The 27,313-nt window shown below is 41.4% G+C and overlaps 1 protein-coding gene across 2 annotated transcripts in view; it reads right to left on the reverse strand.

Moving 5' to 3' along the window:
- Positions 1-2,107: 2,107 nt before the first annotated feature.
- hm13 (histocompatibility (minor) 13) overlaps positions 2,108-27,313 on the reverse strand; it is a 61,866-nt gene continuing 36,660 nt past the window's right edge. For both annotated transcript variants that reach the window (XM_061299824.1, XM_061299835.1), the window contains 9 exons: positions 16,977-17,059; positions 16,821-16,909; positions 16,662-16,747; positions 16,438-16,563; positions 15,347-15,404; positions 10,880-11,000; positions 9,468-9,570; positions 9,303-9,388; positions 2,108-3,197 (listed from right to left, as the gene is read on the reverse strand). In XM_061299824.1, coding sequence (XP_061155808.1) covers positions 3,125-3,197; positions 9,303-9,388; positions 9,468-9,570; positions 10,880-11,000; positions 15,347-15,404; positions 16,438-16,563; positions 16,662-16,747; positions 16,821-16,909; positions 16,977-17,059 — 825 coding nt within the window. In that variant the 3' untranslated portion in view covers positions 2,108-3,124. The remainder of the gene's footprint in view (positions 3,198-9,302; positions 9,389-9,467; positions 9,571-10,879; positions 11,001-15,346; positions 15,405-16,437; positions 16,564-16,661; positions 16,748-16,820; positions 16,910-16,976; positions 17,060-27,313) is intronic.

A 27,313-nucleotide genomic window follows, 5' to 3' on the forward strand; every position in this document is an offset into this window, starting at 1 on the left:
GTGCAGTGGACTGGCTGCGGATGGTCAGCTTCTGAATGATGATTGGATGATCTGAGGCTGAATCCCTTTATGATTGACAGCGCAATGTGCGAATCAGCAATCGAAAGAACGAAGGGTAAAACTTACGTATAAATAAACCGACACATTTCATGACGTAGGCCGATATTTAGCTTCCCCTCCTTCAAAGACCAGCATCCGCCACTGCGAGGTTGTCATAGAAGGGTTGTAAACTAGTAGGGTTTTAGGCAGCCTTGTGACTGTGTACAATGATTTCCAATTGAGAAACTGATCCTCAAGTGGCACCCACAAAGATATGGAGGGGAGGGGACATGGCCATATTGGCTTTTCAAGGTAATTATTTCTCTAAAATAAACTGAGAAAATAGAAAATGCAAAGTTTTTAATTTTCCCGATCAAAAGATACATAAATTGAGATAGTACCGTTTTTTTCCGTGTATAGTGCGCAATATTTTACTAATTTATTGTCCTAAAATCTGGGGTGCGTATTATACATGGGTACAAAGAAAAAAAAAATTATTTTTTTTTTTTAAATTTTTTTTTTTTAAATAAAGTCATGGTGCAACAAAACCAACAACAGGACTGACCGACAAAGTCGTGGAACAAAAAGACAGGGTGACATTACCAAAGACAGGAACAGAATGACAGTAACACATGCAATGATCCAACGGTGAGCGAGGGGCAGACAGGACTTAAATACAAAACACGTTACATCGATTGAGGTGACACAGGAAGAGCGGGGTGACACGAACAGAAACTATGGCAACCTAGACACATAGCAAAACTGGGGACGAGACATGACAAATCTCCCCCGAAATAAAACTCACCTTTCTTCTTGTTTGTTGTCAATCGCGCATCGCATTCAGCCATCCTGCCCAACACACTTAGTAAAATTCATAATTGACGACACATCGTTTGATGCGATGGTGCAATCCTCGATGGTGTGTTATTGTCCAATATTGTTTGTTTTTTAATCTCCATCGCGGACCGGACGTCATACGGAGGCCGCCATTACAGATGCGCAGAACGGTTGCGCAAGACACGTCAGCTATATAAAGAGCGAGAGTTCAGTTCTCCACCTATTAGTTTCAATTCACAGTTTAATTAGCAGTTTCAATCAGCAAATAACAAAATGCGTATTACAGGTAATATTTTATTTCACAACACTTTGCCTTGTTCCTTTCGTCTCTGCTGTTCATTTCAAACACGCTCCATACGACCGCAATGCTCTTGTATCAGACGCTCGCTCGATCACCTGCTAGTTTGCCGTCTGTCACAATGTACCCTACACAAATCCGAAACATTTGTTGCGGCTCCGAGTCACGACGAGGGGCAAGTTTTGGTTTCCAAGGGTGTTTTTATTCCTCTTCAACGTCTCTCCCATACAGAGCCGCCGTGTGCGCACGGAGCGCGGTGGTGCGTTTAGGGGCAGTCGGAGAAATCAACGCCAACAAAAAAAATGACATCCAGCCTAGTTAAGACCATACCAAAGACTTTAAAAATGGGACCCATTGCCTCCCTGCGTGTGTGACGATCTTTGGGACTTAAAAAAAAAAAAAAAAACCAATTAAAAAAAAAATTAAAAAAAATTCATAAAAATTGGGTGCGTATTATACATGGGTACAAGCTTTTTTCCAGCATCAGCATGCCATTGTTAGGGGTGCGTACTATACATGGGGGCGCACTATACACGGAAAAAAACGGTAACTGAAATATGGACCATAGTGGCCTTATTGTTCCTTTAAACTTAAATTCAGGGGCTCAAGCAGATTTTAGACCACACATTGCAAATTGCATTCCAAGGTAAATATTTATCCTATGTTCACTATATAGTGTGGGGCAAACGTTTGTCAGCAACAATATCAAAGATTCGTAAATATAAAAAAAAAACATTTTAAATATGCAAATTGACTGAGTGCACTAGCGTGAGTAAGTTTTAGTTGTAAATTTTAGTTGCACATTTTAGTTTAGAGACAAAGCAGAGCCCTGGTGTGGTGGTTTTCGTTAGAAATTCTCGTGTGTTAATACATTTTATGGAAAAATTGTGAACATCAGACGATACGACGACACAAATACTTGAGTTGTCTGAGTCAAAGTTCTATTTTTTTTATGCACACCAAAAACATTAACATGCAGTCCTCAACCAAAGTGAGCTAGAGAAGAGCAATTATTCATCCATTTGTTTTTTTCTCTCTCCTTAACATCAAGTTAGAAAAGAAAATTGAGCAAAGGGAGCATGAACAACGAAGAAGAAAGCATTTAAAATTTGAGGATTATGAGAGCAAATGTACCCTTCCAAATAAACACACACAATAAACACTTCCCTAAATACTCTTATCCAATTGGAAAACAAAGCACAACCGCAACATCAAAAAGACTTCTGTGAAATAATGTTTTATTGTGAAATACCCATATACCTTTGGAAAACTCCCTTTTATCTTATCTCAATAAACCTAGAAAACAATCTTAAAAAAGAAAAAGGATGCATGATGACATTCAACCATGATGTCGTGACCATTTAGATGCAAGAGCGCAGATGAGGGCAAGTGAGCATTTATAATGAAGTTTACATTATCAAATATTCATGATTATTTTACAAAAAATGCTGGAACAGCCCTTTGAAATAACCTTTTTACCTATATTAACCCCTTAACATAATTAATGTTAATAATAACATGTTGGGACCCCGTTTTTTTATGATTTAAGTAATCATGAGAATTAAAATAATTAGGGGTGGAAAAGGCACATCACAATTTTTGTTGTCCAAATGATACGCAAAAGGCTTGTGATAAAATTCTTTATCAACGCCCTAACAAGGCCTTTTGAATTCATTCATTCATTCATTCATTCATTCATTCATTCATTGATTCTTTTTTTGATTTATGTATTAATTTTATTGATTTTTGTCACCTCACCCATCAAGTTTCTGCCCTCATCTGATTATCCTTGCAACGTATTGATGAAAGAGGGCTCCTTGCCCCCCTGCAGACAATAAGGTTGCAGAATGACAAGTGATAGGAAGCATGGCAGGAAGCAGCCAGATGAGAAGTTGTGGGCGGAGGCTGGCAGTATGAGAGTGTTTGCGAGGCAGATGTGATCGGTGAATGTTATTGGTCCTTCTTCAGTGATTCTGCCGCGTCATCTTTAGCTAGGCCCTCCTCCCCAAAGGTCTCCTCGTACCTGGAGAACAGATGATGATGATGATGTCGGACAGGAAGGAGACGTTATCAGTAGCAGTAAACGTCTGATGGCAAATGCTAACACCATGGACAGTTTGTCTACATGGCGGCGTTCTTTAAGCGAAGCCGGTGGGGGGAGTCTGTCGCCATAGAGACAGCGTTCATGGAGGCAGCGAGGCTGGCGGGGGAGCCGCTGATGCTTGGAAAGGAGGTGAGCCTGGGAGAGGCTGGAAGGACACCCTCGAATGACTCATAGCTGAGTGCCTCGAGAGGAAAGAAGGTGAGAGAAAAAAGAAGGGGCCAAGAACTAGGATTAAAACGTGGTGAAAAAGAAAAAAGAGTCACTGAAAGGATGACGATGCTAAAAGAACACTGACAGGAGTTTTGTGCACACTCATGCGAATATAAAAGAAAGGTTTCCGGGTACTTTTTGTTTGAGTGTCATAATTTACACAGTCAATCCAAGTAAACGAGTAAATACAGTATTGGCAATATCAGTACCGTTACTTTACATAGTTAAGATGGCTGCATTCTTGAATTGCCAATTCTCAATTAATTTCATGACCTGTTTTGTGTTTTGGTGATACTTGCCTTTTTAGTATTAAATAAACTATTAAAAGCCATGACATCATAATTGAAAAAAATTTATTGATAAATATAAAATTCTACTTTTTCCCTGCAGATTGGCAATGTTTCTGGATCCTGGATTTTTTTTTTACGGCAAACTGGCTGCCAACTGTGACAAAACTAGTAAAAATGGAACTTGAACTATGGCAGGCACGTCCGAAGGCCCCCGGTCAAATTTCATACAGCCCGCAGCTTCGGTCTTATAATGTATTATTTATTCCTCGCCTGCACTGTTAAACTGAATAAAAAAAAAAATGAAACTTGAAACCATAATTCCTCGTTTTACCAAAAGGTGGCATCACTACTTTAATAATGTCTGCATCCGTTCCGCGCGCCCCTCTCTGCTCATTTCTGCCATGCCGACTGCAAAGAAAACGAGGAAAGTTGACATTGAGGGCCGTCGCTTTCAAAAGTAGGGGTGTCCAAACTACGGCCCCCAGTTTTTATTGGCCCGCAGCAAATTCTGAAAACACAATTGAATATGGCCCGCACAAGCTTGAGCTCAGCTTCTCAGTTTCCACACTAGATGGAGCCCGCCACACAAAGCGTTTGACGTCCCATTAGCACCCCCCCGGAAGAGAAGCGAACGCGCAGCGTTTGACGTCCGATTAGCGCCCCCCGGAAGAGAAGAGAAAAAAAATATTGGCCCCCGGGCCCCTTCACGTTACTAAATCGGGCCCTCCTTGCAAAAAGTTTGGACACCCCTGTTCAAAAGAGATGGGAATTACAATACTTCTTCACTGAAAATCAAGGCAAATGTGTTTGTCTAATTTGTAAAGAGACGGTTGCCTTGTTTAAGGATTTCAACCTAAAGAGACACTACCAGACTTAACATACTAACACATTCGACAAGCTAACAGGGAGTGACCGCGCTGATGAAATGAAGCAGCTCCCAGCTGAACTGGCATCACAACAGCGATTCTTCACGCAGGGCTGAGTCAAAAGTAAATATTACTAAAGCAAGCTACGAAGTGGTCATGTTAGTACCGTTGATGATGAACCTGTAGACGTGACACAATTACTTTCTGAACGATATTGTAAAATTCACTTGTTAAAAGTTGTAATAACAGACAACTTTGCATTATCCTGTTTAAAATGTTCATGAGGCAAAAATAATTTTAAACTCATGTGAATTTAAGGTATTTCATACAATTTGTTCAATGTTATCTGACTCTTCAGATATGGATGAAAGGCAGAATTAGTGTTTTTAGAGTTGTTCACATCCGCCTGAGTGGTTTATATTTGGTTATTTTGTCATTTGAACAATGACTGAAAAAAAAACAAAGAAAACTGTTTTATAACTGTGTGTATTTGCATGAACTTTTTATATATAGTTAAAAAATGTCCGAAAAGACCATTGGCACCCGGGCCCCTTCACTTTATCAAATCTGGCCCTCCTTGCAAAAAGTTTGGACATCCCTGAACTATGGTATTGAACTCATTGTGCTAGTATTGATCTAATATACTGACTAGATATCGATACGTAGTTACATTTAGATCAATACTCCCATCAATAAAGCAGACAGGAGGAAGAGAAAGATTACGAGAGGGAGTGGATGCAGAGGTGAGTAAGAATAAAAAGATTAGGAGGAGGAAGATAGTATGAAGATGCAGAAAAAGAGTTGTCAAGTGACATGGTGGTACGAGATGGTGTAAACTTAGGTAATGAATTTGGCCCAGGCACATTGGCTATCCCAAAACATGTAGTTGTTCAAAATTTCACCAGGAGATGGTGTTAAAGCTTGACATAGGGGTGACCTGATGGAAATGAACAAATCTAACAAATTAAATAGTTAGCAATTGGGAGGACACGACCTGTTCAAACACGTAGATACGCACAATTTTGGAATATGAATTTGCTATGCCATAATTTTAAGATGCAACAGCTTGAGCAATATCAATATATGTGTTTAGGTTGGAAGAACCCATTACTGTGTTAAGTACTATTATGTGTTGAGATTGATCTTTATTAGACAAGATATATGTGATTCATGTTGCAATGTTTTGTCCAACCTGTATTTAACATTGGTGTTCCATCCATACCTGAATGCATTAAGTTGAGAGGAGACTTAAGGGCTAATACTAAAAGTAAAGAACGAGCAAAACAGGAAACATCTGTTTCTGGTGATTGCTGCTTGAAGCAAGGTTGCCAAGACAACCAGTGGTTTCTAGCTGGCCTGGACAGGCATCAGCTAAGGAACATTCTCGAAACTTCCAGAAACTTCCAGGAAGGCCACCTGACGTGCCGGATGATGTAATTCCGATTAGCTAATGCCAGAAGCCTATAAATAGGTTGCCCGGACACAGAGCGGGCGCGCTTCTTCCTAGTCAGGGCGATGGCCGTGACGCTGCCCGGAGTAAAAGAACGAAGATGGATTTTGCACTCTTTTTGAGATTGAACCAAAATACACTAAGATGAATTTCCAGTCTTCGAATTGGACTTTGTCAAATTTTAAGCTTTGAGGAAAGCAGGGGAGAAAGCCACCGGGCAGAAAAGGGGAAGTCGCCACTTTTACTTTCTCCTCATGGCCAGACCTTTCCTCATTTTTAAACAGAATTCGGATTTTGGAACAAAGGAGAGCCGATCACTCGACTTGTTCAACCAAATAGGATTTTAGACCTTTAGTCCCTTCTCTTGTTCTGTCTGGGTGAGTCTTGTTATTTTGTTTTTTTTTTCGACTTGCAATTCTTTTTCTTGCTTATTCATTAAATCTCTTCATGAGCCTTAATTCGGTATCGATTATTTCGTATTAACTATGTCGAGCATGGTTTTATATGCGGTAATTACAACTTTAAAATGTCTTTATTTCCCTATCATAGTCATTCTTTAAATCCGTTCAATTCTTTTTAAAGTGAAGACAGCTTTAATCCTTAACATCAGGAATTGTCAGATCTGGTTTGAAGTAGTTATCTTGAGCTCAGCTAGGGCGAGGGCGCTCTTGTGAATTAACGAATCCTTGAGGTCTTAACAAAGGCATCTAAAAAATATCCGTAACGTAATACCAGCATCAAACAACCGAAGGGAGCCATCATTACGGCGCGGTCATACCGGCGACTTGTCTCAAATTGAGTTACTCGGCTTGCGCGTCGGATGACTTGAAAGGGGTTGGCGTCGTATAGAAATTACATTGATTCTGGTAGAATTAATTTAACTCGGGTGGTCAGCTACGGACGAGTCCCTCCGCCCCGGCTTATTGAACCCGTTACTGGGAAGCCGGAGGCACTTCGATAAAAAGTGCCCGTTTGACAGAGTGGAAGGTGGGGATGAAGACAGGACATGTGTGCAAACAGTAAAGTGGAGGAAACAGAAAGTGGCAGAGCACAGAAAGGAGAAAGATGAACACATGGGCAGTAAATTCAGACAAGGAGGGGAATAGAGATGAAGACGGAGCAGAATTCAGACAGCAGTCGATGCAGACAGAAGAGAGAGTGGATACAGATACAGAGGACAGTAAAGCTACAGCAAGTGTATGGAGATAAGCAAGGCAAAAGATGAGACACAGAGAGGATGAAGTACTCATGAGTGGGCAGTGTAGCTCAATGGTGGAGTGGTTGCATTCCAACCCGGTGGTTGGGGGTTTGATACTTAGCAATTGTGACCACACTGAACCCCCAGTTGGTCCTGATGGTATGTCATCAGGAGGTGAATGATGAAACAGTGTGAAGCGCTTTGAGTACCAAAGGTAGAAGGCATACAGCAAGTACAGCCCATTTAGTACAATGAGGAGTGTATGTACATATATAGACCAAGGTTGTTTTAGTAAACAAAACTACCAAAGTATGTTTTACGTTTACAGAACTAATCAAAACAAACTACTTCTGGCAAAAATGTCATTAGTTTTCCTTGGCAATTTAATAAACGAGCCTTTGGGGTTGATTTTAAATGTATTTACAGTATTTTCTGCACTATAAGGCACACTGGATAATAAGGCGGACCTTTATTGAATTTTTTTATTTTAGAATAGTTTCATATACATCAGCATTAAAAGGCGCATAGAATAGAAGCTACTGCATCAAACTGGGGTTGACTAGGGTTGACTAGTATGCATCCACAAGATGGAGCTGTGCTAAAGGGAATGTCAACCCAGTCAATGAGGTAAAAAAAGTCCAAGTCCCATTCTGTATGAAAGTGATACAGTTTGGCTTCTTACTTGGTCTAGCAACCCCATTCATTTTTGATGGTCATAAACTTTCTTTAGTTTAAAAGAAAAAAGCGAGTGCGTGCGTTGATGCGTAATGCGTTGATTAGCTTGTTAGCTTTTGTGTATGCGCAGCCAAACGTGCTGCGGTGAGGGAGTGTTGCACATGTTCGGGGTTCACTGTGATTGCCTCCCGACAGGCTGACCTGTATGTCAATCAAGCGATGGGATGGATTCTAGCCTATAGAAAAAAATGTTTGTTTTTTTATAAAAAAAAAAATGTCATGCGATCAACCAGTAGTAGCTTACTTCGGTGACGCCCCTGACCATGGTTGCCGTAATGCTGAAAGCGATGAGACCTTGTAATTTACTAATCGTACTGAAACATTTTGGCAGAGCGCTGTGTACAACCAGTATGGCTCAACAAATTCATCAATTGATCCATATATAAGGCGCTCTGCAATACAAGGCGCACTGTGTTTTTTTGAGTAAAATTATAAGCCTTTAAGTGCGCCATATAGTGCGGAAAATACGGTAGTTGTAAATTAATGCATGACCACTTGCAAAAGAGAAGGTCAAGCAGTCGTGTTGGAGTTGTAGTCCTAATGTGTGGCGCACAGAAGCGACATCAACAAGCAGCAGCCAATAAAAAAAAGAGCCAGCACGATGACTTTGCTCCAAAAAGAAGTTTGCGTGTAGTTTAATGGCTTCCCTGCATTTATTTAAGTCAGCCTGAAACACTAGATAAAAAGTGCTTTCATTTTTTTTGGTTCATATATGGAAAGAAATATACAGTACATATAAAAAAAATAGCACACTGCACACTTATTTATTTTCAAATCAGTATTACCTATTGTAATTAGTCTATGGATTCTTAAACTGTACCTGGTAATATCAAACTGTTTTAAAGTAATGGTTTTCCTGAACTTGTATTACACAATACCTACCATGGTATCTTTTTTTTTTAAATCTTGCACACACGCAATAATTAAAAATTAAAACTAATACTAAAACTATTCTATCCATCCATCCATCCATCCATCCGAACCGCTTGTCCTCATGACGACTTGCTAAATTAAAAAAACTAAACAAAAAACTCAAAACTAAATAAAAACTAACTACAATTTAGATTCCAATACTATAAGAACCCTGATGAGTAGAAGAGGTAGATGAAGACACATGGAGTATCAGCAGATAGAGGAAGAGAAGAAGACAGGAAATGCATGCAGAGAGACAGGAAGATGATGTCCAAGCATTTAAGAGGATGATTGGTTGCGTTCACTGACTTGTCATGACAGCAGCTGTGGTTCAGATTTCTTCTTTTTACCATGGCTACTCACCTGAACATCTCAGTAAGTTCTCCTTTGAAGAGAGCCACTACAACGGGGAAGCCGACACAGGCAGGTACCAGATAGAGCAGAGCGGGCTGACCACACACACAAACCAAGGTTAGCTACTCTCTGAGGGAAGGGGTTTTAATGGCGCTGTGACCTTCAATGTCTCACCTGTGCATGTTTGAAGGTGTGCATGACAAAGATGGTGAGGCCCAGTCCGAAGATGTAGGCCAGGAAGCTGCTGCAGAAATATGTCCTGCTGTTCTTCTTCAGGCTAGAAGCAAACAAGACATAGTAGAAGAAGGTGAAGAAAAATGAACAAGTAGAATAATAAAAACAACAAGGGCAAATAGATGAAAAACAAATTGAAGTAGGAGAAGAAATAGGTTGAAAAAGTTAATAGAATAAGTAGAAGAATGAGAATTAGAAGAGGAAAAGCACATGCAGAAAAAGTAGAAGAAAAGATGAACAAGTTAAAAGTAGATTAACAAGAGGAAAAAGTAGAAAGAGAAGCATGTCGAAAAGAAGAATTAGCAGATTTCGAGCAAGTAGAAAGCAAAGGAAGACAAGTATAAGGACGTATATACTAGGGGTGTAAATTGCGGGTTTTGTCACGATACGATATCATATCGATACAAAGAATCACGCTACGATATTTGCCGATATCTTAAAGCCTGCTGTGATTCATTCCCGATACACCACGATATAGTGCTCTACGATCGATATAGAACAATATCCTGATTTATAACAATTCATACGCAAAATCAACAAGGTACTGCAAACTCTTTATTTAGGAAATTACAAGAGTATTGTAGTATACAAAGTGCTTATTTTAACACTGAATTTGATCAAATTCCTATATTTTTTCTCTAAGTAAAGAAAAATTAATTTCTTTCTTTTTTTGTAATACCATTAACTTTAAAGTCCATTGCTGAACTATTTAATTACAAAAAAAATGTTATTTATAATGAATGTAGTGAACATTACACCGCAAATTTCCTCGTCTTCTTGGACACTAGCCATAACACCAGCCCAGGAGCCGCGTAGTTGTCGGCTCCCCTTTCACGTGCCTGCTCTGCTCACAACACAAGACGCCGCGCACTGCTCCCGGAAAGAGGAAGCAAGCAACAATGAACTGGATAAAGTCGCGTCTAATATCAGAGGTCAAAAACGGGCGATATAGATCGATGTTTACGTTTAGCATCGATGCCAACACATCGTAGAGCATTATATCGATTAATCGATGTGTATCGATTAATCGTTACACCCCTAGTATATACAGCAAGTAGATGAACATTACATACAATAAGCAGAAGTAGAATACCAATTAGATGATCAAAAAGTAGAAACAGAAGGATGTGCACAAGAACAAGTAGGAGAGAAAAATCCCAATATGTAGTATGTTAACAAGTACAAGAATGACCACGACGAGCAGAAAGAAGGATGGAAGAATACAAGAACATTAAGAACAATTTGAAGGACAAATAAAATTGGAAGAACCAATAGAAGTAGGAAAAAAAAGGAAAGACGTCACAAGAAACGATAAGCAATGGTTACAACAAGCATCCCATCCGCAGGGTTACCTGACGTCAAAACGCAGCAGCAGCGCAATGAAGATGCCCGGGATGACGATGTCACCAAGACCCAGCATGGCGAAGTTGCTGGCATCCAGACCTTTCTCCAATAAGTCTTGTGGAAAGACCACTGGCAAGGGGAGAGAGTGAGCACATCAGAACGCCGTGGCCATTGCTGTATTTACCATGTTTGGCACTACGTTTACAGTAATCCCTCGCTACATCGCGGTTTGATTATTGCGGCTTCAGCACATCACAGATCCCCCCCCCCCCCCCAAAAAAAATTCACAATTTCAAAATAAACCTTCTGAATTGAGGAATTCTGGCTGGGAGTGTCCACACAATTGCAGTACGTACACTTGTACCTTTTTATCAAAAAAGTTGTTATAATAAGAGTTCTAAAAGTATATTTACAGTATTGTACCTTATTATATATATATTTTTTAAATAATTTACAGTGTGTACACTTGTGCCTTGTTATAAAAAAGTTGTTATAATATCGTATTGGCCCAAATATAAGACGACCCTGATTATAAGACGACCCCTTCTTTTTCAAGACTCAAGTTTGAAAAAATACTTTTTGACTGAAGTTTGTAAAGCCTTTTTAACACCAAATTTAATTTTTATACAGAAAATAATTACAGTACATCTGAAAAAAATTATTATAATATATTCGAGAGAAAAAGCATGTTATTTTGCCTCATTCAAATCATGCAAAAACTGTCTGTCCCATCTTAATATCTGAACATTTAAATATGTAAACTAAAGTGCAATCACATTTGTAAATGAATGGCTTCTGGTTTTTGAAATGTAAATAAACCAATCTACAAACTGGATCCGGTTGAAGTTGGGAAATTGTGTAAAATGTCAATAAAAACAAAATACAACGATTTGAAAATCCTTCTCAACCAATATTCAATTGAATACAATACAAAGACAACATATTTAATACTCAGACTGATAAACTGCCATGAAATTCTAAGTTAATTATTAATTGAAAAATAAAATAAAGTGTACGAGTTTGAACATTAAATATGTTGTCTTTGTAGTGTATTCAATTGAATATAGGTTGAAACGGATTTTCAAATCATTGTATTTTGTTTTTATTTACATTTTACACAATTTCCCAACTTCAACCGAATCCAGTTTGTAGATCTGCCGGTAAATCGAGAGTTTAGCCTCAGCTCCTTTTTCACCACAACAGACCGATACAGTGTCCACATCACAGCAGATGCTTCATCCTGCCCTCACTCGTGAACTCCTCCACTTAGGGCAGGATCTCATCCCTGACCAAAAGAGGTGGGCACCCCGCCCTATTCGAATTGAGGACCATGGTCTCAGATTTGGATGCTTCATCCTGCCCTCACTCGTGAACTCCTCCACAAGGCAGGATCTCATCCCTGCCCTAAAGAGGGCACCCCACCCTATTCTGACTGAGGACCATGGTCTCAGATTTGGAGGAGCTAGCGAGAGTCGGAGATTACGGCTTGAAGAAGCCAACAGTATGACCTCATCTGCACAATGCAGAGATGCAATACTGAGGCCACCAAACCAGACCGCTTAGGGCCTCAGATGCGCCTAGAAATTCTGTCCATAAAAGTTATGAACAGAATCAGTGACAAACGTCCAAACCTCACGGAAAATGAATCCAACTTACTGCTGGGGGGGGGGCTCGGTACCCCATACTAGCAAAGTACCTCCCACAGAACTCAACAAGTAAAGTCAAAGTCTGCTTTATTGTCAATTTCTTCACATGCCAAGACATAAAATGAAATCAAAATTTCATTTCCTACTATCCCACGGTGACAAGACATATTACACATTGAAGTAAACAATACAAAAAGTAAAAATAATATGGCATATACAATGAATAAATAAGAGCAGTGAATAAATAAGAGCAACTCGGTGGAAATGGTGCAATTGTGCATACAGCAGACAGTCAGTATAATAGTGCAAGGCAGCCATCGTGGCCCAAAAGGCCAGGACGTCATGTAGCCGAGGGTGGAGGGGGGAGAGAGAGTTCAGGATCCTAACAGCCTGGACTATGAAGCTGTTGGTGAGTCTGGTGGTGCGGGAACACAGGCTTCTGTACCTCTTCCCAGAGGGCAGTAAATCAAACAAAGTGTGAGCGGGGTGACTCACATCAGCCACAATCGTGGTCGCTGTGAGATGGGAGGTGTAAATGTCCTTCAGAGAAGGGAGTGAAGCACCAATAATCCTTCCAGCTATGTTCACTATGCGCTGCAGGGCCTTCCTGTTGTATTCAGTGCAGCTACCACCCCACACAGCAATACAGCTGGAGCGGACGCTCTCAATAGTGCCTCGGTAGAATGTGGACATGATGGCTGGGGGAGCACTTCCTCGCCTGAGTTTTTGCAGGAAGTACTGATGTGATGGTGGTCCAGGAGAGGTCGTCACTGATGTGCACCCCCAGGAATCTGGTGCTGCTCACTCTCTCCACCACAGCACCGTCGATGGTCAGTGGCAGGTGTTGGGTGTGACCCTTCCGGAAGTCAACAACAATCTCCTTGGTCTTGCTGACGTTCAGCAGGAGGTTGTTGTCCCTGCACCACGTGGTCAGAAGGTCGACCTCCAACCTGTATTGAGTCTCGTCGCCCTTGGTGACGAGACCCACCAGAGTCAACAAATTTCACTATGCGGTTGGTGCTGTAGGTTGCAGTGCAGTCATGCGTCAGCAGGGTGAAGAGCAGCGGACTGAGCACGCAGCCTTGGGGGGCCCCCGGGCTCAGCGTGATGCTGCTTGAGATATTGTCACCAACAAGTACTAGTTGAGGCCTCTGACAGAGGAAGTCCAGTAGCTAGTTGCAGAGGTAGGTACTGAATCCCAGTTTGTCGAGTTTGCAGATGAGTCATTGTGGTACAATGGTGTTGAATGCAGAACTACAGTCCACAAACAGCAATCTCACATACGACACGGTTGAATCCTCAAAGTCCACAAAAGACATGTAGACTGATTGGGTGAACACCCATGCACCCTCAAGGACCTTGCTGAGAGTGTAGAGTACTGCAGAGAAGGGCAGACCAAACTCTGACATAGGTGGTATAGGGACCGAACAGCCCAGGGGGGCTCAGTACCCCATACGAGTAAAGCACCTCCGACAGAACTCAACGAGGGACACGGCTGAATTCTCCAAGTCCACAAAACACATGTAGACTGGTTGGGTGAACCCATGCACCCTCAAGGACCTTGCTGAGAGTGTAGCGTACTGCCAAGAAATGCAGACCGAACTCTGACATCGGTGGTATAGGGACCAAACAGCCCAGGGGGGGCTCGGTACCCCATACGAGTAAAGAAGTCCCACAGAACTCAATGACGAACAGATTCTTCAAGTCCACAAAACACATGTAGACTGGTTGGGTGAACTCCCATGCACCTTCGAGGACCCTGCTGAGTGTGCGGAGTTGGTTCACTGTTCCACGGCCGGGACGAAAACCACATTGCTTCTCCTGAAACTGAGATTGAACGTCCCAACAGATCCTCTTTTCCAACACACCACCCGATGGTGATCAGTTGACAGCGCTGCCCTTTTTTACTTCCGAGTGTCCAAAACATCAGACAGCAAATCTAATGACACAACCGCAAAGTCAATCAGCGAACAGCGTCCGAGGGTGTATGTATGGACACCCTTATGCTTCAACATGGTTCATTCAACATGTTCATTATGGACAATACATGTCGAGCACAGAAGTCCAATGATTGAACACTACTTGGGTTCAGGCCGAAGGGGGGGTCCTCCCAATCATGCCTCTGCAGGTATCACTGTCATTACCTTTGTGAGCATTGAAGTCTTCCTGCAGAACGATGAATTACGGGGAGTAAGGAGCACTCTCCCGCATACCGTCGAGGGACTACAAAACGGGTTGGTACTCTGAGGGTACTCTGAACTGCTGTTTGGTCCATAGGCGCTAACAACAGTCAAAACCTGTCCCCCCCACCCGAAAGCGCAGCGAGGCTACTCTCTCGTCCACCGGAGTGAAGGCGTGGTGTCGATAAGTATGCCCACACCTGCTCTGTCCCTCTCGACATGGGCAACTCCAGAGTGGAATAGAGTGGAAGACTCTCAAGAGGACTGGTACCAGAGCCTAGGCTGTGTGTTGAGGTGAGTCTGACTATGTCGAGTCTGGATTTCTCTGCCTCGCACACAAGCTCCGGCTCCTTCCATGCCAAAGAGGTGACATTCCATGTGTCAAAAGCTAGCTTCTGTTGCCGGGGATTGGAATGCCTGCTCAACTCAATAATTGGTGCTTCAGTAACCACCCCTTCCAAAAAAAGACGAGATGCGCCTTTGGTATTGACCCTTTCACTTATTTCAGTTGCACGGGTCCAACTAGTTTTATTAAGTAATAATCTCAATGCATCATTGTAGGGTATATAATAAATTGGAACATTTGAGTCTCTTTCATGCATGTAATCAGATAATAAAAGTCTTGTAATCAATCCTAAACGATACTCACGTTTAATCGGCGCCTCAAAAGACTTGGCAACTGTCACCATGACATTGGTACCAAATACCTGTGAAGAGTGAGTGTCATTACGAATATTAAGGTTAGATTTTAGGTAGTGGTGGGCGATATGACAATATTAGATCGAATTTAACTCATGATCTCATGAAGGCGATAGATTGGCAGATCGTCTGAAATCACAGCATGGATTTGGGCTGTCAAGACGCAAACCAAAGTTATATGCAGCGACTACATTCGGACGGTGGACACTATGAACCTGTTTATTTACTTGAGGAGACAGCATCCAGAACACTACATACACCAACAGCCAAACCAACCGCAAGTCAAACACACAGCAGCCAGAGGCAGACGTGAGCTTCAAGCTAATGCTGCGTTCACACCAAATATGTTGCTCGGGTTTCTGGCGATGCGATTAAATCGGTCAATATAGGTCTTGTCTGTGGGCGCATGCGAGTGCAGAATGGCGCTGATGAGGCAACGCAATAACGCTCATGTCGCCTTTCCGCTGGATATAAAGTAAAACGCTACCCCAATCAATTTTGGGAACATACCACGTGACACAATGCGTCTGGTACCGGCGGGCTTTGTAGAGAAGAACCAAACGCAGAAAGAGAGTTTGGAAAACAATGCAGGAAAAGATGATAATCTCGAGAACTACATTATGTCCATGTATAAACAGGACAGAAGTAAACAAGAGCAGGCGAGCAGGAGAACTGTGAGGAACTTGGGATTTACCTGACATGTTTTACTTAGGTTTTTTTTTAGCTGTTGAACTGTACGAAGCACAGTGTCAGCCACTCCATGTTGACTCTTTTTTTGGTCGGAGGAGGAGTTTTGCCATATAAAATTGAACAGTCTGCGGGACACATACTTAAAAGAGGGAGCAGCTACGAAACGCGGATGATGCGGCTGGCTGCGGCTGGCTGCTGCTGCTCACCCAGTGTTTGGTGTGCAGGTAGAAACAACACACCCAAATTTTTTTTTTGATAAAATTCGTGATTGTGATTTAAAAAAAGAAAAATGGTGATGTGATATTTTTGCCATATCGCCCACCCCTAATTTTAGGTGAGGCAGGCTCTTACCCAGAAGATATCGTAGACAAACAGCCCCCCTAACAGGATGCATCCGGTACTGACATTGTTCAGGTGCAGAAGTTCCACTCCGTTGAGGGCAAAGGCCAGGCCAAAGAGATTGTTAGCGATCCAATGCTACGAGGCCAAAACAACACTGATGATTGGCCGTCCCAAAGTACAAAATGATTGGACACAAGTGTGTGCTATTATCCCACCACCATGACGTAGAATACCTTTTTGAGAACGTACCAGACGCCAACCACGCTGCTACAAAGCAGACACACCAAGTTGTTTGTGTCAAACTCGTAGTTAATGATCTCTAGAGACAAAACAACAGAATTTGGCAATCAGCGTATGCAGGGCAGAAGACTAGAGGACTAGATTTCTCTCACCTTCTTTGGCCTCACCAGCACCCTGTGTGAAGAGCAGCTGGTACTGCTTGTTTGGCACAGAAGAGGGGAAGATTCTGGACAGCAGAGGACTTGGATACCAAAAAGAAGAGTCAAGGCAACAGGGTGGTGTATGATGTGCAAGGCTTTGCAACTTACCTTGTCGTGTGAGACAGCGCCAACACACCAAGCACAAAGAAGTAGGCCGACAGTAGCAGGTTTATGTACTCTTGAGAAAACACCTGCACACACACCGTACAAATCCAAAATGTGATGCAAAAATATGTTAACCATGTCCCTTAGCTGCTGAACACACTTATTGTTCAGCGGGATTCATTGCAATGTTCACCAGCTAATATATAACTGCTGCTAAGTACTGTGCTATCTTAATACAAGTTAATAGCTATCACACATCAGGTCACTGCTATTTTCAACACGTAACAGAAAACTGTACAGTTTTCAGTCTCAAACGCTACAGTCTTCTGGCTCAACCCACTGATGTGTTCAAAATTTTGTGCCAAGTGTTCTCTTAGCAGTTAAATTCATGCTCCACTCACCAGCTGAACATTTACTGTGTCTTTTGGGTGCTCGTGGCTAATCATCTCTGTCAGCTGCTAGACATCATTAGCTGTCTCTCTACAGGAGGGCACCAGACTAATATACCGTTTTTTTCCATGTATAATGCCAAAATTTAACTAATTTATTGTCATAAAATTTGGGGTGCGCATTATACATGGGTACAATTTTTTTTTTGAAGAAGAAGAAGAAAATCATGGTACAACAATTTTTGAAGAAAATCTTGTCACAGATGAAGTGTGGAAATGAGCAGGGCGACCAAGTGCAGCTTGGACCAGGGTTCATTGGAGGAACTCAAAACAGACTTGGTAAACTAACATAACTCTCTAACAAAACCAACAACAGGACTGACCGACAAAGATGTGGAACAAAACAGGGTGACATTACCAAAGACAGGAACAGAAACCTGTGATATTGTCAAATATTGTTTTTTTTTTAATCTCCATCGCGGACTGGACGTCATACGGAGGCAGTATCACTGCGCATGCACACTATGGATCCGATGCGAATAGTCCTCTTCTCTTCTTGACTGACAATGAATGTGATAGTTTAATACAATCAGCAAATAACAAAATGCGTATTACAGGTAATATTTTATTTCACAACACTTTGCCTTGTTCCTTTCGTCTCTGCTGTTCACTTCAAACACGCTCCATACGAACGAGCGCGGCGCCGCTGCTGCTCACTGCTCCCCTCTCCCCCAGGGGATGGATCAAAATCACACGGGGATGGGTCAAATAAAGAGGACAAATTTCACCACACCCAGACGCGTGTGTGACGATCATTGGGACTTAAACAATAAAAAAAATAAAAAAATTGGGGTGCGTATTATACATGGGTACAGGCTTTTTTCCAGCATTGACATGCCATTTTTAGGGTGCGTATTATACAAGGGGGCGCATTATACATGAAAAAAAACGGTAATTCAAGAAGCGGTTAAAATATAAGATTTTAGCAGTGCTGGAAGAAAACTTAGGGGCACACACGACAATTTGACTTGCAGAGAAAACATTCACAATTCCCTCTATTTCCACCGTATAACTACCGTTTTTTTCCATGTATAGTGCGCCCCCATGTATAGTACGCACCCCTAACAATGGCATGCTGATGCTGGAAAAAAGCTTGTACCCATGTATAATACGCACCCAATTTTTATGAATTTTTTTTAATTTTTTTTTTTTTTTTTTTTTTTTTAAGTCCCAAAGATCGTCACACACGCAGGGAGGCAATGGGTCCCATTTTTAAAGTCTTTGGTATGGTCTTAACTAGGCTGGATGTCATGTTTTTGTTGGCGTTGATTTCTCCGACTGCCCCTAAACGCACCACCGCGCTCCGTGCGCACACGGCGGCTCTGTATGGGAGAGACGTTGAAGAGGAATAAAAACACCCTTGGAAACCAAAACTTGCCCCTCGTCGTGACTCGGAGCCGCAACAAATGTTTCGGATTTGTGTAGGGTACATTGTGACAGACGGCAAACTAGCAGGTGATCGAGCGAGCGTCTGATACAAGAGCATTGCGGTCGTATGGAGCGTGTTTGAAATGAACAGCAGAGACGAAAGGAACAAGGCAAAGTGTTGTGAAATAAAATATTACCTGTAATACGCATTTTGTTATTTGCTGATTGAAACTGCTAATTAAACTGTGAATTGAAACTAATAGGTGGAGAACTGAACTCTCGCTCTTTATATAGCTGACGTGTCTTGCGCAACCGTTCTGCGCATCTGTAATGGCGGCCTCCGTATGACGTCCGGTCCGCGATGGAGATTAAAAAACAAACAATATTTGACAATAACACACCATCGATTGCACCATCGCATCAAACGATGTGTCGTCAATTATGAATTTTACTAAGTGTGTTGGGCAGGATGGCTGAATGCGATGCGCGATTGACAACAAACAAGAAGAAAGGTGAGTTTTATTTCGGGGGAGATTTGTCATGTCTCGTCCCCAGTTTTGCTATGTGTCTAGGTTGCCATAGTTTCTGTTCGTGTCACCCCGCTCTTCCTGTGTCACCTCAATCGATGTAACGTGTTTTGTATTTAAGTCCTGTCTGCCCCTCGCTCACCGTTGGATCATTGCATGTGTTACTGTCATTCTGTTCCTGTCTTTGGTAATGTCACCCTGTCTTTTTGTTCCACGACTTTGTCGGTCAGTCCTGTTGTTGGTTTTGTTGTACCATGACTTTATTTAAAAAAAAAAAAAAAAAAAATTAAAAAATTTTTTCTTTGTACCCATGTATAATACGCACCCCAGATTTTAGGACAATAAATTAGTAAAATATTGCGCACTATACACGGAAAAAAACGGTACTTACTAAGTACTTGCAGAAACTACAATGTTTTAAACTAAAATTTTACTGTGCAAGTATAAAGTACAAGAAACAATTCAAGCAATTTTCTCTTATATTTAAGATTGTACGTTGTTAGCATCTGGATACTAGTGTAAATGGAGTGGGTGAAAACAATGGGAAAATGCCAGAAAACAGCTCAAAGCAACTTTTTTTTTGGAACCATAAACCTAGTTGATAAAATTTCAATTATGAGCTCTGAACTGAACAAGTTCATTTCAAAATTTGTGAACTGAACTTTGAACTACAGTATTTACCGCACTATAAGGCGCACCGGATTATAAGACGCACCTTCAATGAATGGCCCATTTTAAAACTTTGTCCATATATAAGGCGCACCGGATTATAAGGCGCACCTTCAATGAATGGCCCATTTTAAAACTTTGTCCATTTATAAGATATATACATTTGGCCCGCGGGCCGGACTTTGGATACGCCTGCTGTAGTGGCTCAATATTGGTCCATATGTAAGGCGGACCTGATTATAAGGCGCACTGTCGGCTTTTGAGAAGATTGGAGGTTTTTAGGTGCGCCTTATAGTGCGGAAAATACGGTAGTTTGTAAAGAAAATGAACTTTCCTATCACTGTTAACAGGAGTGCTTTTTTAAAACATGTTCAAGAACTACTGTTCCAAACATGTTCAATAAATGCTGTTCCAATTTCCAAAACAATTGTGTAAATTGTGATTTCAATATTGAACAAACTAAAAGTTAAAGTTAAAGTCCCAATGATTGTCACACACATCTGGGTGTGGTGAAATTTGTCCTCTGCATTTAACCCATCCTCATGTGATTTTAATCCATCCCCTGGGGGAGAGGGGAGCAGTGAGCAGCAGCGGTGCCGCGCTCGGGAATCATTTGGTGATCTAACCCCCCAATTCCAACCCTTAATGCTGAGTGCCAAGCAGGGAGTCAATGGGTCCCATTTTTATAGTCTTTGGTATGACCCGGCCAGGGTTTGAACCCACAACCTTCCAGTCTCAGGGCGGACACTCTACCACTAGGCCACTGAGCTGGTAATACTTCATGAGTTTAAAATTGGAGTGATTAAGGTTTGTCTTTTATTGCAGGATGCTTGGTCTCCATGTGTTGAAGCAGTTTTGAATGCTTCATTGCCTGGTTAGTTAGCCTGTCGCCACATATTAGCTTTGCGGGCTCGACTGGGTAAACATGTCACGTGACCGGGACGAGTGTCTTGACCTGAATTAATTGATCGTCAATCTTTTTTTTTTTTTCTGTTCGGCTTGGCGGCCCGGTGGTTGGGGACCACTGAGCTAGTCCACATGCTTGGGAACAACTGTTGTCCCATTGAATCCCCATCCCCCGTGTTCTGATTTTGGTGGTTCTAATAGATTATAAAATTTACCTACTCCCTGCAATGTGCTAAATCATTGCCTTTTGGTGCATTGAATGAGTATTTTGTGGATGTTTGAGATGTCCTACCGTGTGAGTGGTCAATGAACAGACATGGAATGAACGGACATGGAATAAACTGATGAACGTGACTTTGTACAGTTCTTTTGCTTCTACACGCAGCCATTGATCGTTGAATGCATCACCTGTTTATTTTTCAAAACCTTCATATTAATGAAAATCAAAATACACAAATGTGTGTTCTTTGCGAAAACAAGCAAGTAATGTCGCACTGATCTGACTCAAGGTGCGCGCGCGCCCCCGCGGCGGAGACGCCATGCGTCGACAAATTGTATTCCTGTTGTACTTGTACACTAGGCATTTTCAAAGTCTATACCAGGCATGTCAAACATACGGCCCGCGGGCCGGACCCGGCCCGTTGGGTGATTTGATCCAGCCCGTCATAAATTTCTGAGTATGTCAAAAAAAGAAGCGAGTCACTAGCTCATTTCTATCAAAAGTTATGATTCTTTAAAATAAATACAACTCAAATGCTCCCTCCGGCCGCTAGAGGGCAGTAAATGTGTAAAAGAGCTCACGTCCACCATGCATAAGTGCGTTCAAGATGAAACTGTCACTGTGGGAGACGCAGCTATCCAGCGGTGGCACCACGCACTTCTCATGTCTCACAGCTGTGCGTCCGAAGGCACCGGATCGTCCCGATTTGGATAAATATAAAGACAACATAACAGATTTGCTGCGAGAGTTTGAGCGGAGGTTTCAGGTTTTCAGTGAACTTGAGAACAAGTTCGGCTTTTTTCGCTCGCCATTTACAGTGAAGCCTTCTGGTGTGCCAGCTGACATTCAGCTCGAGCTTATTGACTTGCAGTGCGATTCCGCTATGAAGGATACATTTGGGTCCGTGGGATTGGATACGTTTTATCAGTATCTTGTGCCAGGTTACCCCAAATTAACAGCCATGGCTGCAAAGGTTCTCTCCATGTTTGAGACTACTTATCTTTGTGAACAGGTGTTCTCCGTGATGAACAATGATAAAACAAAGCAGCGCTCAAAGTTAACAAATGAACACTTGAATGACATTGTTAAATGTGCTGCTACTCAGGATTTGACACCTGATATCGACGCACTTGTAAAAGCAAAAAATGCCAAGTTTCAGGAGCCAGCAGCAGCAAGTAGACTGCAGGAGTGCAGTGAGAGAGAGAAAAAAGTGTGATGACACGACATTTGTTTGCACGCATGAATACAGATCATTAAAAATAAGATTAATCTGGTTTCATATTAAAGACAATTAATATTGTGCAGTATATTCTCAGCTTCAGTTTGAGCTGATGTAGTCTAATCTTATTGCCCATGCACTGCTAAAACCTTTATTTTGTAATTTTATTTATTATTATTTCAAAGCAGTATGACAATTAAGGCAAAACATTTTTTTCATAGCTCCCACTTGAGTTTGTTTAGTGTGGTGAGTTGGTTCAGGTGTAAAACTGCATTCACTCAACTGTTAAAATAAACCAGTTGTTAACACATTCAATGCCAAACATGAAAATCATTTTTTTTCTCCATTGTTTGTGAATAAATGTGTTATGCTTAGAAAAGATCCCTTGTCATCCGTGATTATAATATGTAGGGTAGGCTACAAATGTAGGCTGAATGATAAAGTATAGTACTGAAAAACAAAGCTAAATAGTTGGAGTTGACATTCTTTTACTGATCCGGCCCACCTGAGAAAAGAAACTCTGGATCCGGCCCCAGAGCCAAACTAAGTTTGACATGCCTGGTCTATACTCTGAAACTGTGTTGTCAAGACAATCTCCTTTCTTGCAAAATCTACAGTGCTCCCACACACGCAGTGTGTCTCGTCTTCCTCGTCACCATCATTATCTTGTTTGCATGCTTGACGTAATCTCTCGCGGCAAGCGCTGACCAGAGACGACATTTTTGAGCAAAAACAATTTAGACTTGATTGAAAATAACATTCTTACTTGAATAAAGATAAAAGGGTATTAGGACTGTTGGGTCTAAAACAATCTAATTTATTATATGAATTAGAGCAATCAATAACAAAAATAAAAATTGGGTCGTGTGGCCAGCATCAATGTAAATAAGTCCAGCTCTCGTCGCTGTACAGTGTTTTCTGCACTATAAGGCGCACTGGATTATAAAGCGCACATACATTGAATTTTTTATTTTAGAAATTATTTCATATATAGGGCTCACCGGATTAAAAGGCGCATCGAATAGAAGCTACAGCGTCAAACTGGGGTTGACTAGGTTTGCGTTATGCATCCGCTAGATCAGATATGGTCCACATCCGGCCCACAGGACCGTTTAATCCGGCCCGCCAACCCTGAATAAATTGTATTATTAAACCTTTTTTTCCGGTCATTTTCCCTGCAATGACTGCGTTTCCCCAGTAGATGGGGAACCGCCCGCCCACGCATTTATTACTGGAAGCCGTGTCAGAAACGTCGGTGCACACCCACGAGTGCGCCGTAACTCCGCGCTCTATTTCTATCAGTGCCGAATTTAGAGTGTGGTCTGTGACGTCAGCATTCTCGTAATTCGCGCGCTGAGCTTTCAGATACAGTTTTACGCTAGAGCCACCCACAAACCTTTCCCTGGAATCCTTCCATTAAAATGAGTGGCCCATGGAAAAGAAAGGCGGACACTGAATGCCGAGTGTTTAAAAAAGAGACGACAATTTCGCTTGACCTACGCGACGTGACGTTCAGCCACATGAACATCAACGAGTCACAGATCTAGATTAACAGACCAACACCTCGGCTCGATCCTAAGAATTGCCACAACAAATTTTACTCCAGACTATGATGCACTCGCAAAAAAAGTGAGACCAACAACACTGTTCCCATTGAAAATGAAGGTGAGTTTCTCAAGTTTGTTTGAACAAAAAAAATGCATTTTAAATATATTTTGTACAAATAGCAGGGATTGAAACTAGCGACCATTCTCATTTTCAAACAATGCAGGATGCTCAAGGACATTGATGCACCACCTGTTTGCGACTAAACTCAACTTTTAATGTTCTTAAGGCCGACTTTAAGGAAGTGTTTCCCGTTTCCTCAGCTCTGTCACCAGGTGTTTGTGAGTTAAAGCTTTGCTCTAATTTTCAGATATCGGTCACAGTGTTGCCGTTTTGATTTCTTCATTGCTTTATTTAGATGTATTCTTTCACCAATTCTTCAAGATGATGTATTTGGTCAGAATGTTTGCCGTTTGATGTGATTTCGGCTCATAAGATAAACATCATCTTTCATAAATCTGACCTGCAGGCGCTGAAGTAATGGAAACTGTTATTCGTAATAACAGTGTCGTATTTAATGATAATCACTAATAGCAGTTTTTTGGTGAAATATTTTTTAATGCTGTTAATAAATGCATTTGTTTTCAAAAACTTTTTTTTTAATATATCTATGCTTTACTACCTACTAAAGGCCAAAACCTTTTATGCAATGACATGTCATTTATATTGCTTCACACAAACACTACATCCATTTGCTATATAGAAAAAATGTTTTTTAAAGGGTTTTTTGTTTTTTTAAAAGTCAGCAGTAGCTTACTTCGGTGACCACGGTTGCCGTAATGCTGAAAGCGATGTGACCTTGTAATTTACTCGTCATTCTGAGACATACTGAAACATTTTGGCAGAGCGCTGTGTCCAACCAGTATAGATCAACAAATTCATCAATTGATCCATATACAGAAATGTCTCAGAAAATTAGAACATTGTGATAAAATTCTTTATTTTCTGTAATGCAATTAAAAAAACAAAAATGTCATACATTCTGGATTCATTACAAATCAATTGAAATTTTGCAAGCCTTTTATTATTCTAATATTGCTGATTATGGCATACAGCTTAAGAAAACTCAAATATCAAAATATTAGAATATTTCCTCAGACCAAGTAAAAAAAAAGATTTATAACAGCAAAACAAAATCAAACATTTGAAAATGTCCATTAATGCACTCATTACTTGGTTGGGAATCTTTTTGCACGTATTACTGCATCAATGCGGCGTGGCATGGAGGCAATCAGCCTGTGGCATTACTGAGGTGTTATGGATGCCCAGGATGCTTCAATAGCGGCCTTTAGCTCATTTGCATTGTTGGGTCTGGTGTCTTTCAGCTTCTTCTTCACAATACCCCACAAATTCTCTATGGGGTTCAGGTCAGGGGAATTGGCAGGCCAATCGAGGACAGTAATGCCATGGTCAGTTTTCCATTTACCAGTGGTTTTGGCACTGTGGGCAGGTGCCATATTATGCTGGAAAATGAAATCATCATCTCCATAGAGCTTTTCAGCAGATGGAAGCATGTAGTGTAGTGGTGTCCAAACTACGGCCCGCGGGCCGTTTTTATTGGCCCGCAGCAAATTCTGAAAACACAATCAAATATGGCCCGCACAAGAAGCTTGAGCTCAGCGTCTCAGTTTCCACACTAGATGGAGCCAGCCACAGAAAGCGCTTGACGTCCCATTAGCAGCACCCCCCCCCCCCCCCCGGAAGAGAAGCGAACGCGCAGCGTTTGATGTCCGATTAGCAAGGGAAGAGAAGCAACGCGTAGTCTTTGACGTCCCATTAGCAACCCAGCCGGAAGAGATTTTTATGAATTTTTTTTTATGAATTTTATTTTTAAGTCCCAATGATCGTCACACACGCAGGGAGGCAATGGGTCCCATTTTTATAGTCTTTGGTATGGTCTTAACTAGGCTGGATGTAATTTTTTTTGTTGGCGTTGATTTCTCCGACTGCCCTAAACGCACCACCGCGCGGGAAAGAGGCGTGCGGACGTGAAAAAGGCGGCTCTGTATGGGAGAGACGTTGAAGAGGAATAAAAACACCCTTGGAAACCAAAACTTGGTGATTTCAAGTTTCATTTCGAGGGACATTTGTCACGTCTCGTCCCCAGTTTTGCTATGTGTCTAGGTTGCCATAGTTTCTGTTCGCGTCGCCCCTCTCTTCCTGTGTCACCTCAATCGATGTAACGTGTTTTGTATTTAAGTCCTGTCTGCCCCTCGCTCACCGTCGGATCATTGCATGTGTTACTGTCATGATGTCTGTTTGCTTTCTGTTCCTGTCTTTGGTAATGTCACCCTGTCTTTTTGTTCCACGACTTTGTCGGTCAGTCCTGTTGTTGGTTTTGTTTTCAAAAAAAAAAAAAAAAAAGAAAAGAAAAATTAAAAAAAAAAAAATTAAAAAATTTTTGTACCCATGTATAATGCGCACCCCAGATTTTAGGACAATAAATTCGTTAAATTTTGCGCACTATACACGGAAAAAAACGGTAGATGATTCAACTGATTAGTTGAATACTAGGGGTGTAACGATTCATCGATATAATGCTCTACGATTTATTGGCATCGATGCTAAACGTAAACATCGATTTATATTGCCATGTTTGACCTCGGACATTAGACGCGACTTTATTTTGAAATCCAGTTCATTGTTGCTTGCTTCCTCTTTCCGGGAGCAGTGGCGCGGCGGCGTGTTGTGTTGTGAGCAGAGCAGGCACGTGAAAAGTCGACAACTAGCACGCGGCTCCTGGGCTGGTGCTATGGCTAGTGTCCAAAAAGACGAGGAAATTTGCTCCCCTTTAGGCTTCAAGTCATTCGTTTGGAAGCACTTTGGATTCCAAAGAAAAGATGGCTCAACGGACAAGACACGTGCAGTTTGTAAATCCTGCCATGCGGTGATCAAATATTCAGGGACCACAAATCTCGCCGCACATTTAAAGAAAAAACACGACATCAAAGTTCAGTGTTAAAATAAGCACTTTGTATACTACAATACTCTTGTAATTTCCTAAATAAAGAGTTTGCAGTACCTTGTTGATTTTGCGTATGAATTGTTATAAATCAGGATATTGTTCTATATTTTTTATTAAAAAAATATATATATTGATCGTGGAGCACTATATCGCGATGTATCGTGAATGAATCGCAGCAGGCTTTAAGATATTGGCAAATATCGTATCGTAGTTCTTTGTATCGCTATATCGTATCGTGACAAAACCCGCGATTTACACCCCTATTGAATACCCTACTAGTATATGTATTTTTTCATGATATTCTCATATTTTGAGAAAGGATATTTGAGTTTTCTTAAGCTGTATGCCATAATCAGCAATATTAATAAAAGTTTTGCAATATTTCAGTTGATTTGTAATGAATCCAGAATGT

Source organism: Syngnathus typhle, linkage group LG2 (assembly GCF_033458585.1).
Source record: "Syngnathus typhle isolate RoL2023-S1 ecotype Sweden linkage group LG2, RoL_Styp_1.0, whole genome shotgun sequence".
NCBI lineage: Eukaryota > Metazoa > Chordata > Actinopteri > Syngnathiformes > Syngnathidae > Syngnathus > Syngnathus typhle.